Source organism: Rhamphochromis sp. 'chilingali' (genome assembly GCF_963969265.1).
Source record: "Rhamphochromis sp. 'chilingali' genome assembly, chromosome: 5".
Lineage (NCBI taxonomy): Eukaryota > Metazoa > Chordata > Actinopteri > Cichliformes > Cichlidae > Rhamphochromis > Rhamphochromis sp. 'chilingali'.
The window spans coordinates 28,194,438-28,209,814 of NC_137932.1; the positions used below are offsets into that span (position 1 = coordinate 28,194,438).

The following is a 15,377-nucleotide window of genomic DNA, read 5'->3' on the forward strand; positions in this document are numbered from 1 at the left end:
TAGAAATGAATTCAAGGGGCTTGTCCCTGCAAAGACATCTCATTTGTTAAATTGTTCCACGGCAGCACGGTTCTCCACCTACTATAATCAGTTCTCCATTCCTGAGACACTCCAATACGTAGAGGAACTCAGTTTTTGGTTTCATACCACTTGTCAGACTGTCTTGGATATTGTTGCTCCTCTAAAAATTAAGCATCCTAAGACAAAGCTTGAACCCTGGTTGAACGATGAAACCCGTGCTGCGAGGCGTGAATGTCGTAGGGCTGAGCGGAGATGGAAAAAAGATAACTTACAGGTCTCTTTACAAAGTTTAAGAGAGTGCTGGGCCTTATATCAGCTTACAATAAAAGAAGCAAAGCGGAAACACTTTGCAAATATTATTATGGTGAATTATCAGAAACCACACATATTGTTTAAGTCAATTGAGACTATTTTAAGCCCTCCCTCTGCTCTTAGTTTTGAGCCTTCACTTGAAATGTGTGAAAGGTTTCTGCACTTCTTTATAAACAAGGTAGCCTTGGCTAGGGCGCAGATTTTGCCCACATCTGACCCCTCTGATCTTCCAGTTTGCTCAGCTGTCTTTCAACAGTTTGAGTCGGTTACTCTTGCTCAGCTACAGGAGGTGGTGGTTCATTTAAAGCCTGTAGGCTCACCTTATGATCCTATCCCTCCCCTTTTGCTGAAAGAAGTTTTTTCTACCTTAGGTCCAACTATTTTAACCATTTTAAATAGCAGCCTTACTTCAGGTGTGGTTCCAAAGAATTTCAAAGATGCAATTGTGCAACCACTTCTTAAGAAACCTGGGCTAGATACAAACGCTGTTGAGAATTTTAGACCAATATCTAAGCTGCCCTTTTTATCTAAAGTCTTGGAAAAAATTGTATATGACCAATTGATCTCATACTTGAATGCACAAAATGTTCAGGAGATTTTTCAATCTGGTTTTAAAGCAATGCATAGCACTGAATCAGCACTTTTAAGAATTTTTAATGATATATTTTTATCATGTGATTCTGGTGAAAGTGTCATTCTTATTTTACTCGATTTAACTGCTGCATTTGACACTGTAGACCATGAAATTTTAATCTCACGTTTGGAGCAGTGTGTCGGTATAACAGGTGTGGCTCTGAAATGGTTCAGGTCTTACTTAACAAACCGAACCTTTTCAGTTCGCTTAGGAAACTGTGAGTCCTCCCAAGCTCCGTTGTCTCATGGAGTACCACAGGGTTCCATTCTGGGCCCTATCCTGTTTTCACTTTATTTACTTCCATTGGGCTCAATTTTTAGAAAACACAGACTCTCGTTTCACTGTTATGCAGATGACTGCCAGATTTATGTTCCTCTTAAAAAGAAAGATGGGTCATCTGTAAATCGTTTACAAACATGTCTGGAGGACGTCAAGTCGTGGTTGGCGCTAAACTTTCTTTGTTTTAATGATTCTAAAACTGAAGTAATGGTGTTCAGACCTGCCTCCACTGCTGTTCCGTGTGTTGATTTGCAATCCCTGAAATCATTCTGTAAACCAGAGATTGTTAATCTGGGTTTTAAAATGGATCCTGAGCTTAAGCTTGAAAGCCAGATCGGGTTGGTTGTAAGGTCTAGTTTCTTTCATCTGAGGCAACTGGCCAAAATTAAGCACTTTCTTACGAGACAGCAATTTGAAACAGTAATCCACGCTTTTGTAACCGTTCGGCTGGATTACTGTAATTCTCTTTATTTTGGGGTGAGTCGATCTTCTGTTCTTCGGCTGCAGTTAGTCCAGAATGCTGCTGCACGCCTTTTAACTGGCACTCATAGATACGAGCATATCACCCCAGTTTTATATTCACTTCATTGGCTGCCCGTGCATTTTAGGATCCATTTTAAGATGCTTTTATTTGTTTTTAAATGTTTGTCCAATGCTGCCCCTGTGTACCTCTCTGAGCTTCTTCATCCATACATACCTTCCCGGTCCCTCAGGTCGGCAGACCAGCTCCTCCTGAGTGTGCCCAGGACTAATCGTAAGCTCAGAGGGGATCGGGCGTTTGCTGTGGCAGCACCAAAATTGTGGAATGAGTTGCCTTTACATGTTAGACAGGCACCTTCCTTATCTGTTTTTAAATCACGTCTTAAAACATATTTATTTACCTTGGCTTTTAGCACAGCAGGACTTGTGGATGTCTCTTAATACGTTTCTTATTAATTATATTACTTTTAATTTTAAGATATTTTATATGTAATTTAAACTGTTTCCTCTCTGTTTTATATTTGTAGCACTTTGGTCAACATAGTTGGATGTAAAGTGCGTTATAAATAAAGATGCTATGCTATGCTATTTTGATGGGGCGAATGATCAGATTTCACAAACAAACAGAAAATCATTTATGAAGCTGATCTTTAGACCCGTTGAGGAAAAACCTGCTGCAGACACATGATCTAAGACGGCTGAGGTGCACTGGCACAACACAACCTCAGTGATACATCACCTGCCAGTAGAGATGCTTAGGTCACTCAGCCTTGGCACAAAAGGCGGTGAAGACAACGTGTGCAGGAAAGAGGTGAGCGGGATGGCATAGACCTTCCCAGCAAATGCCTATTCGATCCAAAATAAGACGGAAGAATGAGACTGTCTCACAGGCTGTTCACCTGCTACTGCATGATGTAAAGCTCAGGGCTTCACTGTGCAACTGGTTGTTGAGAGCTCAGCCTGATGTCCAATAACGACAGTCTGCTTACAGGAAGTGGGTGAATCTGCAGTCCGCTGCTCTGACCAGAGAGGAGATGACTGTGGACTCCAACACTGGTCTGCGCACAAACACACTCCATGTTTCTGTTGATCTGAATGATTATGGTATTTTCATAGGTTTTAGTTTAATGAAACAAATCAATCTTCTTCTACTCAAAAAACTGATCATGACAGAGACATGAAGATTCATCATGAGACTGATCAACAGGACATTTTAAATCAGAGTAAAGTTGTTTCTAAAACTTTAACGTTACTCATTTATTAATGTAAATAAAAACAAACACTTCTGTCTTCTAAATCTGTTCAACTCTAACGCTGCATGAATGAAGTTAGCAGCTGGAAAACATCTCTGTGTGAGAGTGATTCAAACAACACCAATAAAATACCACTGATGTGTTTTACGTGGATTTCAAACAGTACAGATGTTATTCTGATATGAAATGTCGATGTTTTATAGTTTGTAAATAAAGGCACCTCCATATTGGAGCCACTGCGTGGCAGTGATGCATCCTTGAACCTGTGTGACTTTGCCTGTGTGACAACAAAACTATCGACTACACTACTCACTAACTTCACAACACAAAACACTAACTTTAAACTCCAAACACGCTAAAAGTCACAATTCTTTCACATCTCAAAACTTTCTTTCTCTCTCTCGCTCTTTTGCTCTCTCTCTCTTTCGCTGCCATCACTCATAAAACTTCTCCGCCTTTCTAAACAATCAAATGCCATGATGCCGTATTATTATTTTTTTATTTGATTTACCGTTTCCCCCCCAGTAAATATAAACAACAATAGTATTCAGGAAAAAGCTTTACGTATATTTTTTTTCATAACTCTGGTTTTATAGCCTATCAACACAATTTAAAAACTAGTATATAGTTTGAAGTCCACACTTTTTATATAAAAATGGAGAATCGGGGTTGTTTTGGGTTGAAAGCATCTTGTTACTATGTCATCTTAAATTGGTCATGCGATTGGTTTACCTTGACTATTTTATTCTTCCTCAGCCAATCAGCAGCACAATCGTCTGTGTTGAAAAATAGTAATGAGTCCACACCGCATTTTCTTGTTAGTAACAGCGTTTTAATGATAGAAATGGTAATTATTCAGATTAGTTACTGTTATTCCCATCACTGATAATGACACAATTATTTCTACCACTAATCATTTCTACCACTCATAAATGGTAAATGGACTGATTCTTATATAGCGCTTTTCTACTCTCCTGGAGTACTCAAAGCGCTGTATGCAACGCTGTATACAAACTAGTGACGGTATTTAATAATCTATATCCACAAATGAAAATTGTAAATAAATGACATTAGATGAGCACAAATCTACGGAAGAGGATTAGGGCCACTGGAAAAAAAAAAGGATTCTGACTTTAATCTCAGAATTATGACTTTTTTTCTCAGAATTCTGACTTTAATCTCAGAATTATGACTTTAATCTCAGAATTATGACTTTTTTCTCAGAATTCTGACTTTAATCTCAGAATTATGACTTCAATCTCAGAATTATGACTTTTTTCTCAGAATTATGACTTTAATCTCAGAATTTTGAGGTGGGCACCTGCAGGCTTCCAGCTTCAGTGACAGCGATGTGTCCAGTTTGGCAGGTGGAGAACTAATTCACTAAATATGGTGGATATAAGTGATTTTTTGCGTGGCCGAGGGGTCCCGAAGATGCTATTTTATTAATGGAAGAGCAGAAGGTGAGTAACAAAAAGAGAAATCGTTTGGTGTCTCCTATTTCTACAGGAAAACAGTTACGGTACAGTTACGGTTAGCATGCTTGTTAGCTTATAACGTTATATAGGAATGAACGTGTTTCACGATGTTACAGTATACTAGGTGAATTGACGTTTTAACTGTTGTTGATCGCAGGATCATCCCAGATGGGTTCGTTGCATTTTATTTTATTGTTCTACTATTTCAGAGTTTTTCAAGGCAGTTAAGCGGAGCTGTGTTACAGATGCTAGCCGCCTGCCAATATCACTGATATATTTGATGTGTACAAGTAAGTTACGGTGTGTTCACACCGAACGCGATGGGCGCGTGAAAAAAGCCCCAAACGCCCCTAACTTGACGCGTGCACATTCGCACCTCTACGCGTGTCCAAGAAAAATCCATCGCGCCCCAAAATATCATATTTTAACGCGCGTGAACAGGTGTTGTGCCAAAGTAGTTACCCCCGTCAAAAATTGTTTCCCCATTCACGGGAGCGCGCAAAGTAGGAGGAGCCACTTGCCCAGCTCCGTTCTGTACGCTACTTGTCACTGATCTGCAGTCGACGCGATAAAGAGTAAAAGCTGGAAAACAGCAGACTCGATGAATTTAATATTAGTTTCGTGATATTGTAATGTGCCGTGTGGAAGACAGTTTACCTTATAATGTACACTGAAATAACCTGCTGGGAATACTTTGTCTAGAAAAAGACTTTGATACTATAATACTGTAAAACCAGATGCGATCATGGAAACACGTCGCTCTCCAGTGAATTTACACTCGGTTTACACTTTGTAGCGAAGCTATCACGAATGAGTTTATTTGCAAAATCAATCTCAGTATAACCAATAAGTACAGTAAATTTGGAGAAGATGTCTTATTCACAGCAAAAGTTATGGAGGGATACAGATTTTATCAGGCTGTGTGGCATCGGCTGCCAAAATGTGTGCCCCCCCCCCATCTGTAATCCATATTGCCTTTGCCATCACAAAGGGTATATTTGCCAAATAAGTCACAGTATAACCAATAAGTACAGTAACTTTGGAGAAGATGTCTCATTCACAGCAAAAGTTATGGAGGGATACAGATTTTATCAGGCTGTGTGGCATCGGCTGCCAAAATGTGTGCCCCCCCCCATCTGTAATCCATATTGCCTTTGCCATCACAAAGGGTATATTTGCCAAATAAGTCACAGTATAACCAATAAGTACAGTAACTTTGGAGACCATGTCTCATTCACAGCAAAAGTTATGGAGGGATACAGATTTTATCAGGCTGTTTGGCATCGGCTGCCAAAATGTGTGCCCCCCCCCCAATCTATGATGATGCACATTGGCAGAGTTTTTCTTTGTAAATAAATAAAATTTAAAACAACATTTAAATATATATATTTATCGTCTTTGTAAGTAACAGGGCTTTTCAAAAGTTGGCAAGTTAGTTTTGGCCAACCTTTCGTAGGCCTACTCGACTCCGACATTGTCAAATTTTTCCAAAATCTCCGGTCACGTGGGTTTTCCTAATCAATTATGCAAATTAGCTCACATTGTGCGCACGAACCGAAAACCAGAGTGCCTCTGAGCTAACTAAAAGATTACTTTACAATTTGTTTTCGAAAATAACAAACACCACAAGAGGATGGAACCAGACGAGTACAAGATTTTGGTTGCATATAAACTGAAAGGCGAGTATCCAGCGCTTTTCACGAAGAAAGAGAAATTTCTTCTCCGAAGAAAAGCTGCTATTTACGACATTGAAGGTAATAACTGCAACTTTGTAGCGTTTATAAATGTCATCAATACATATATATTAATACATATACAATGGCATAATGTGTAGTCTTAATTTGCACTAACCGATTTAATTAGCTTGACCTTTCTTTGACCTAGTTAACCCCGGTTAATAGGCACATGTGCGTTTATTAAAGTAAAAGTTTTAAGGTTTGCTATTAAGTAGACAGCGTTAACTAAGAACTGTTTTTGTCCTTTTATAGCTTAACTACAATATATTACGTCGTAATTACTTTTGGAGTGGTATGTGCCACACCCATTTACGCAGGTGTACCCACTGTTATGTCTTTATGTCTTTAAATTACATATGTGGAAAATTACTGACAGCAGGAAATTTGGAATTAAACTACTTCGAATTGATATTTGTATTAAAAATAAATCCATGATATCTGAAGGCCATTAGTCATAATTACTTTACACACCCATCACTTTTTTTAGTATCAGTAATACAGTCTTGTGTGTGGCATAATCTTTTTGGTTTCTGAAGTAGTCATACTGTCATAAATATAGAGAACCAGTCCAATAGTCACCCCCAAATTATATCACATAAATAATTGATTCATTACATTCAAGATGTATTGTCATGACTTTTACCACATATAGACCTGTCGTGGTTTAAACAGCTATAATAAACTTTTCTATTTTCTTGTTTATGTTTAGGGGAGCAGCTGTTTTACTGGCGCTACAAAGGCACAGACAAAACCATAAAGACAACGGTAGTCTGTGGGGCTGATGAGGCAAACACAATTTTTTCAGATTTTCATGCCAGTCCTACTGGGGCCCATTGCGGGCAAACAAAAACAAGAGAAGCCATTTCAAAGCGGTTCTACTGGCCAGGGATGTCAGTCGACATCAATAATTGGGTGGGTACTCCAAAACAAACTCTATGTAATTCGACTACAGCTAAATTATTTTAAGAGGAACACAGCAATGTTTCTGTATCTCTCAAAATAAGTTATGTAAACCTTGATCATCAACTATTGTGTTTGTTATTGAATTGCTTTTATTTTTGATTAGGTTTCACAGTGCGCACTTTGCCAGGCAAGTGCTGCAACAATTAAAAAACCAGCAGAATACATTCCGATAAAGGTTAGTCATCGACCATAGCAAATAATCACATTTAATCACACAATGTTTTCATTGCTTAGAAACCTACTGATTATATACTTAAAAAAATTATAACAGTAGACTAGCATTCTGTGTAATTTCAGTATTATTAACTTAACTATGATTTTCTTTTTAAGGTCTCTCAGCCATTTGAACTGGTTGGGATGGACCTCATTGGAAAACTTACTGAAACCAACAATGGACATCAATACATATGTGTTTTTATTGATTATTTTACAAAATGGCCACAAGCATACCCTTTAAAGTCAAAATCAGCCGGGGAAGTGACAAACTGTCTCATAAAATTCGTCCACCAGTTCGAAGCCCCGAAAAGGATTCTTACTGACCAAGGCAAAGAATTTGTCAATTCTGTAAGTACTTTAGTCTTTGGCAAAAATATGTGAACTCATATTTGAATAATTTTTTGAAAATGGTTAATTTTCTGGTCTTTATAAATCTGTTGTTGAGATATTAGTATGACTTTTAAATGTGCAAGCATGCCCTTTTGTCTATGGTTAGATTAGTTTAGAATTATCTTTTTAGACTTTCTCAGCAAAGACATACTGTTTTGGGACATATTGTTTTAGATTGTTTTATCTCTCACAGCCTTCTCCCAGCTCTCTGCTGACGAGACTAGCGCCACATATGGAGTTGTTTATTTTATTTGTTTTGTATTTTCTTATCCTGTTCTCACTGTCTTTCCTATAAAAATTACCAAGCCACTGTGCATGGTGTGAGTTGTTCTTAGCAGCTCACCCGTGTACACGTTTGATAAAGAAAGTAACTTTGTCTCATTGTGTCTTTATTTCTCCTGGGTTTTTTACAGAGTTTTCCCCCAACATGTGCTTATAGCCAGTGTATATAACTTTATTTTGCAGCTCAACAAAAGGGTTTGTGGACTGTTAAAAATTAAAAGAAGCCTCTGCTCCCCCTATCACCCTCAAACGAATGGGCTGGTGGAGAAAATGAATGGCACCATCCAGAGGTAAATTCTTGGAGTACATGTTATACATTTATGGGGGTTCCCTTCAAACAAAACATTAATGCATGACATTAAACTATTAAAAACTGTAAATGATCTTTCATATGAATGTCTTCTATGTGCTTTCATTGTCAGAGCCCTGTGTAAAGTCATTGGCAACCAACCACAAATGTGGGATGAGTACCTGGATGCTGTAATGTTTGGACTCAGAACTAAAAAACAAGTGACCACCAAATACTCGCCTTACTACCTAATGTTCGGCAGAGAGGCTCGCTATCCTTCCGAAATCCCAGAAGAGTTCATGGTATGTCTCTTTGTCTGTGACAAACTACACGGAAATCCCACACAATGAAACTTTTTTAGTTTTTGAGGCGCAGGCAGATCAGTTTCAATGGATGCTATGTCACCGCCATAAAAGGACAACAACACTGAATATTTCTATGGATTGTTCCACCCCTCAATAACAGTTTTCTTCATGTCCAATCAATCCCAGGATACACTGAAGCTTTGCCAGAAATACATTGTGTCTTAAAACCTTACCAAAGACACTTAATGTAAATTTTCACTGTATTTCTCAGTTCTTTTATGTATTATCTGTGTATCTTACACAAATTATAGTAATGATAGACATGTCTTTTGATTCAAAGGTTGATGAGACTGTGGAAGACATTGTGGGGCAGGAGGAGGTGTCGGAAGACATTCAAAAGCATCAAAAACTGTTGGAACTGGTGAAGGACAACGTGGTCAAAGCTCAGGAAAAAACAAAGGGCAAAATAAAAATGATGAAGAGAGATGTCGTCTTCAAAGTTGGTGACAAAGTTTTAAGAGCTAACATAAGAAGCCAGCAGAGGAAAGGGGGGAAACTTGAAGCAAACTTTTTAGGCCCTTACATTATTACAGCAATCCAAGGTAAAAGTGCAGATCTTCAGGATTCCAATGGGACAATCATTCCAAAAGTAAATATTGACCAACTAAAGTTAAGCAAAGACAGCATGCCAAGAGTGCCACACCGGGGTTTAAAGAAAACAGCAGCCACATTACTAACAGCACAACCAGGTCAAGCAGCACCAGCATCTGCTCTAGCTTCACAGGCTACAGCAGCACCAGTGGCGGTAGCACCAGCACCTCCTCCTAGAGCTACACAGGCTACAGCACCAATGGCATCACTTACATCACTACCAGTTCAAACTAAACATCCATTTCCAGTTCCACAAGGTATACCAATAACGGTATCAGAACCAGAGTCAGGAGCAACAGCACAGAAAGACAACGAACCACCAGAACCAGCCACAAGTGCTACAGCACCAGAACACGCTACAGCTCTACAAACCGAATCCAAAACAGCAGCCGACCCAGCCTCAAAGACCATAACAGCAGACCAGGCCTCACAGACCACAACAGCAGACCCAGCCTCACAGACCACAGCTCCAAATGCTACAACCACACAAGCCTCAGCTCCACAGATTACAGCCCAGCAATCTACAGCACAAACCATAGAACCAACAGTTGCAGAGAAATGTAAATAAATATAATATTTTTTTATTTTTTAAAAAAGGACTTTTGTTCCTATGACAGTGTTTGTTTCATTACTCTGTAGATCATGGCATAGGAAATTTTACACCTTTAAAAAGATTTTGTTAGGTATATTTCCTAACAGAATATTTAAATTTAACAATATGTTAATGCTTTAAAAAAACATTCATGGGGCAAAACATTATAGAAAACTTGTAAAAGGATGTAAGCCACATGTGTAAAATTACACAAATGAAAAAGTGAGTCCTTCAAAACTGTGAATCTTTCTTTTGTTGTTGTGTAACCCAGAATGTTCATGATTGATATTGTACATCTGATGTACACTAAGAGTGAAAAGTTTGGACACACCTTCATTTTAATGTTGCTTCTTAATTTCCTTGTCTATTTTGTAGATTCATTGTTGATTAGAACTCGAGGCATCAAAACTATGAATGGACACATATGGAGCACTAACCCTAACACAAATGATGTAGTAAACCAAAAAGTATGAAAGAACCAAAAATATATTTTATATATTAGATTCTTCAAATTAGCCACCCTTTGCTTTGATCACTGCTTTGCACACTCTAGGCCTTCTGTCAGTGAGCTTCATGGGGTAGTCACCTAAGATGATTGTCACTGCATGAAAAGCATGAACACACAGAAAAACACTGAATGGGAAGGTGTGTCCCAAATTTTGACTAGTAGTGTATGTTCTTCATTTTCTTCTTTTCCAAAATTGCTGTCATATATGCTGCTAGTGACATAGAATGCCCACTACAAGAAGTATATTAATGTTGTGATGATGACTGCCTGCCAGCAACAGTTCGAAAGATCAAATACTCTTTAAGACGCTGCTTTTAACAGCCCAAAAATTGACACTCTATTTTACAGATAATAAAACTAGTTTTGGAGGAGAAAAATAACATTTTTCCAGAAAAGGTTATGTAATAGTAAAGGCCACAGGTGCAAGCCTTGAGCCTGAGTATTTTAAAATATAGTCATGTAGCTGCAACTAAACATAATTTTAAAAAATTGTTGTAATAGGTGTTTTTGCTGGAAAAAGATATGATAGGGGGCAAGAGCATTTCTATTGCTATGTATTTAAATTTCTTTTCTTTTATTAATATGAATTTATTTAAATTTCTTTGTAGAACATTGTAAGTGTAACTTTACCCCCAAATAAAAGCAAATTTAAGTTCTCCTTTTTTTTTTTTTACAAAATACAATGTTAAACCATGTGCCCATTTTATCAGCGTCTTAAAAGTATTTACCCTGAAACACGTCTTTTGTCAGACAACTACATAAGAAGTTATGCATTTGAAATTTTGATTTACATTTAGTCCTGCTGACTTATCTCTTTTTCTCATTACTTTTTGTAGATATAATGGATGCCTGGGCTGGAAAGAGTCCTCACATTCTACTCTCCAGAATTGGTGCTTACAAATTATTCTACTGGGATATCCAACAAATTGGTCCAGACATGGAGTTGGAAAGTGAGGTACATTGATCTTTACTGACAACAATGCAACTATCAGTGTTTTATTCATTGACAACAGTTAACAAATGTTTACATTTTGTATTCGCAGTCTATTAATGCATATCTTGAGATCATGGTGAGACAATGCAATCGTCATAATTCAGCAAAAGCAGCATTCATTGATTCATTTTCAATGACTGCCATTTGGAAGAGAAAAGCTCCAAGACTCAAGGTAGGTATCTCTAGAAAGAATCTTGTGTGTATTGTTTAAGTACCTCTGATCATATCCACATCCAGATTTAGATTGGATAACAGCTTATGCTGAAAGAATAAATTGAGACTGGGGTTAGTAGATGTGGATAGTTTATCAGACTTGACAGTTCTCTTTTGTTCTCTGCTTGTCTGGTTTCCTCCTCTTTTTGTACACACTCCAATCAATGCTTGATTTGAAATTTTCAAACATTTGGGCTAATATCTCTTTTGAAATCATCAACACTGCTTCATCTCTTTAATAGGTACCTTTTTATTATCAAGTGATTCTTACGTCACTGTTAAAGAGGCTTAAGAAAGCATTAAACATTATTCTGCAGATGGTAAAAGGATCGCATTGAAAATGATTGAAAATGAACTCCATGTCCAAAAAAAATCCTTAGAAAGACCTTTATTAGTCTTGGAGGAAGTAATGTGCAAAACCACTTATAAAAAATATAAGATAGTCCAGCTTCTTGCACAGGTTAAAGAAATGAGGGGTGAATCATGGCTTTCGCACAGTACTTTATAAGTGGATGATATATAATATATCATAAATTGCTTTAATAAAAAAGGACTCTAAACAACATGTTATTGCATTTCTTTCTGAAGTGAATATTTTTATTGTTTTGTTTCAATTTAAGATCAAACCCATGGAGCATGAAGTCATTCTGGGAATTGTAAATGAACATCATCACTGGACATTAGTGGTAAAAAAATAATTGCATTTACAATATTCATCAAATCAGTTTTATAAGACAAATGCATGGCATGCAGATAATCTTAACTCTTGAATTATTACATGTAATTCTCCACATAATTTTACTGTAGGTCATTTACCCACAAGAAAAGAAGTCACTGTATCTTGATCCACTCGGAGAAACTAAACAAGGTATCCAAAATTGTTTGGAATCAACAAGGTAAGGATAAATGTTGAAATTTATTTTGACCCTTTATTAAACGCTTTGTTGCTGTTGTTATTTATGTGTTTATTATGACAATTATAAGTATGATGTCAATCAAAAAAAATTAAAAAAAAATTGGCACTCAAAATTAAAAAAATAGCAGCAACAGGTTTGAATTTTTGTGTTGGCCTTCTGATATTGTGGTGTTATGGGTTAATTTTGCCTTTAAAGAGAAGTCTCCCCATGTTTCAATGTTTATTTGAGGACCTGATGTCTGTATGAGATGATGTTTTTACATTAGAAAATATAGCATGGGGAGAATAATGTTTAGTAGTTGCATAAAGTGTTGCGGAGGTTTAGCACTAAAACATCAGACAAATGTCTAAAATAATTTCACATAGGTTATACATGTGTGAATTTCATCTTTGCTCCTCCTCCACATCTCTTCAAAGTGTACTGTGTAAGTGATTGATTTCTATATCATGGGCGGAAACGGGAAAAAAAGCAGAAGTAATTGTCCACGGAAATGCGTTGTAGACTTTTAAAAAGTAATGATTTTAACAAAACATGTGGTCAGTTCTTAACTTGATGTTCAACAGACACTTAAGCTCTCCATACTGTTCACCTTCTTGTGTCACCAAAATTTTAAAACATGTTATTTGTTTTTATTGTACTTGTCTTTCAGGGCATTCATGCGAAAAAAAGGATGCAACGTCTCAAGATGGACTTGTGACACAGTCAAACACCCAAAACAAGTGGACGCTACCTCATGTGGAGTCTTTGCATTGAAAGTACGAGTCTTAACCGTAATACATACATATATACGAGAATATTGGAAATGTTGTGTTGTAATAAATGTTAATGACAGGAAAAGGAATATAAGATAATTACACAATAAAAGAAAGAAATTGATTCACAGGAAACAAATTACTATAAAATAACATTTACGATATTAGCCTATTTAGTCATCTTCGAATCTCTTTTTCAGTTTGCTGAAAAGATCTTGCGAAAAGAGTCAATAGACTTTCTGTCTACAAAAAAGGCCATAAACACACACAGGCTGCAAATTGCCACCACTCTTCTCCTAGAGACAGGTAACTCATTTTCCACCATTCAGTGTTCTCACATCATGAATATTTTCATCATGATGGCTGTAGAAACAAACCATATAGTTGTTTGAATGAAGTAATAAGTGCAGTAGGTAGTATACTCTATGTGCTATTTTTTCACTTTTTAAAACAGATGACTTGACAAACATCTGTCATTTCTGCGGGGAAGAAGAGCATGAAACTGACAACAAATGGGTAATGACATCAAGAAAGACTGCTAAATGTTATGATCAATTCCCATAAATGAAATTTTAACATTGGGATTTGTAATTATTTATTTTTTTACAGATTCAGTGTGAGATGTGTTTGCGGTGGTTCCACCAGCTCTGCGTGAAAAGCCCACCACCAGAAGATGTGTTTATTTGTCTCGCTTGTACATAGTTGACACTAAAGGTCCACAGCTAGTGTTCTTATGGCACACATTGTCGAGAACACATATCTACATATATAGATGTAGATGTTAAATTAAAAAGTCTAAAAAACCAAATGGTCTCCAAAGTTACTGTAGTTATTAGTTATACTGTTATTTATTTTGCAAATAAACTCTTTCGTGATAGCAACGCCAAGGTGCATTATTGATGGGGGGGGCACACATTTTGGCAGCCGATGCCAAACAGCCTGATAAAATCTGTATCCCTCCATAACTTTTGCTGTGAATGAGACATGGTCTCCAAAGTTACTGTACTTATTGGTTATACTGTGACATATTTGGCAAATATACCCTTTGTGATGGCAAAGGCAATATGGATTACAGATGGGGGGAGCACACATTTTGGCAGCCGATGCCACACAGCCTGATAAAATCTGTATCCCTCCATAACTTTTGCTGTGCATGAGACATCTTCTCCAAAGTTACTGTACTTATTGGTTATACTGTGACCTATTTGGCAAATATACCCTCTGTGATGGCAAAGGCAATATGGATTACAGATGGGGGGGGCACACATTTTGGCAGCCGATGCCATACAGCCTGATAAAATCTGTATCCCTCCATAACTTTTGCTGTGAATGAGACATGGTCTCCAAAGTTACTGTACTTATTGGTTATACTGTGACTTATTTGGCAAATATACCCTTTGTGATGGCAAAGGCAATATGGATTACAGATGGGGGGGGGGGGCACACATTTTGGCAGCCGATGCCACACAGCCTGATAAAATCTGTATCCCTCCATAACTTTTGCTGTGAATAAGACATCTTCTCCAAATTTACTGTACTTATTGGTTATACTGAGATTGATTTTGCAAATAAACTCATTCGTGATAGCTTCGCTACAAAGTGTAAACCGAGTGTAAATTCACTGGAGAGCGACGTGTTTCCATGATCGCATCTGGTTTTACAGTATTATAGTATCAAAGTCTTTTTCTAGACAAAGTATTCCCAGCAGGTTATTTCAGTGTACATTATAAGGTAAACTGTCTTCCACACGGCACATTACAATATCACGAAACTAATATTAAATTCATCGAGTCTGCTGTTTTCCAGCTTTTACTCTTTATCGCGTCGACTGCAGATCAGTGACAAGTAGCGTACAGAACGGAGCTGGGCAAGTGGCTCCTCCTACTTTGCGCGCTCCCGTGAATGGGGAAACAATTTTTGACGGGGGTAACTACTTTGGCACAACACCTGTTCACGCGCGTTAAAATATGATATTTTGGGGCGCGATGGATTTTTCTTGGACACGCGTAGAGGTGCGAATGTGCACGCCAGTGGCGTGTCTAGCAAATTTTTGTTGGGGGGGCCAGGTAGGGGCACAGATTTGGAGAAGGGTGGCAGATTTAATTGGCAGAT

The 15,377-nt window shown here is 37.6% G+C and overlaps 1 protein-coding gene across 1 annotated transcript; it reads left to right on the forward strand.

Annotated features, from left to right (window-relative positions):
- The first annotated feature begins 4,314 nt into the window (after window positions 1-4,314).
- LOC308397714 (uncharacterized protein) lies at window positions 4,315-14,696 on the forward strand. The gene is made up of 12 exons (XM_080883792.1): window positions 4,315-4,442; window positions 8,228-8,334; window positions 8,467-8,635; window positions 8,979-9,849; window positions 11,226-11,344; window positions 11,433-11,555; window positions 12,217-12,282; window positions 12,404-12,492; window positions 13,163-13,268; window positions 13,466-13,571; window positions 13,720-13,781; window positions 13,875-14,696. Exons 1-12 carry the CDS (start codon window positions 4,428-4,430, stop codon window positions 13,965-13,967), a joined length of 1,926 nt encoding a protein of 641 aa, XP_080739918.1. The 5' UTR covers window positions 4,315-4,427; the 3' UTR covers window positions 13,968-14,696.
- The last annotated feature ends 681 nt before the right edge of the window (window positions 14,697-15,377 follow it).

What these genes read in the sequence shown, in the direction of transcription:
- LOC308397714 (XM_080883792.1), top strand. An exon ending in ATGAATGGCACCATCCAGAG is followed by an intron (nt 8,335 to 8,466) that starts GTAAATTCTTGG and finishes TTTCATTGTCAG; the next exon opens with AGCCCTGTGTAAAGTCATTG. An exon ending in CACTCTTCTCCTAGAGACAG is followed by an intron (nt 13,572 to 13,719) that starts GTAACTCATTTT and finishes TTTTTAAAACAG; the next exon opens with ATGACTTGACAAACATCTGT.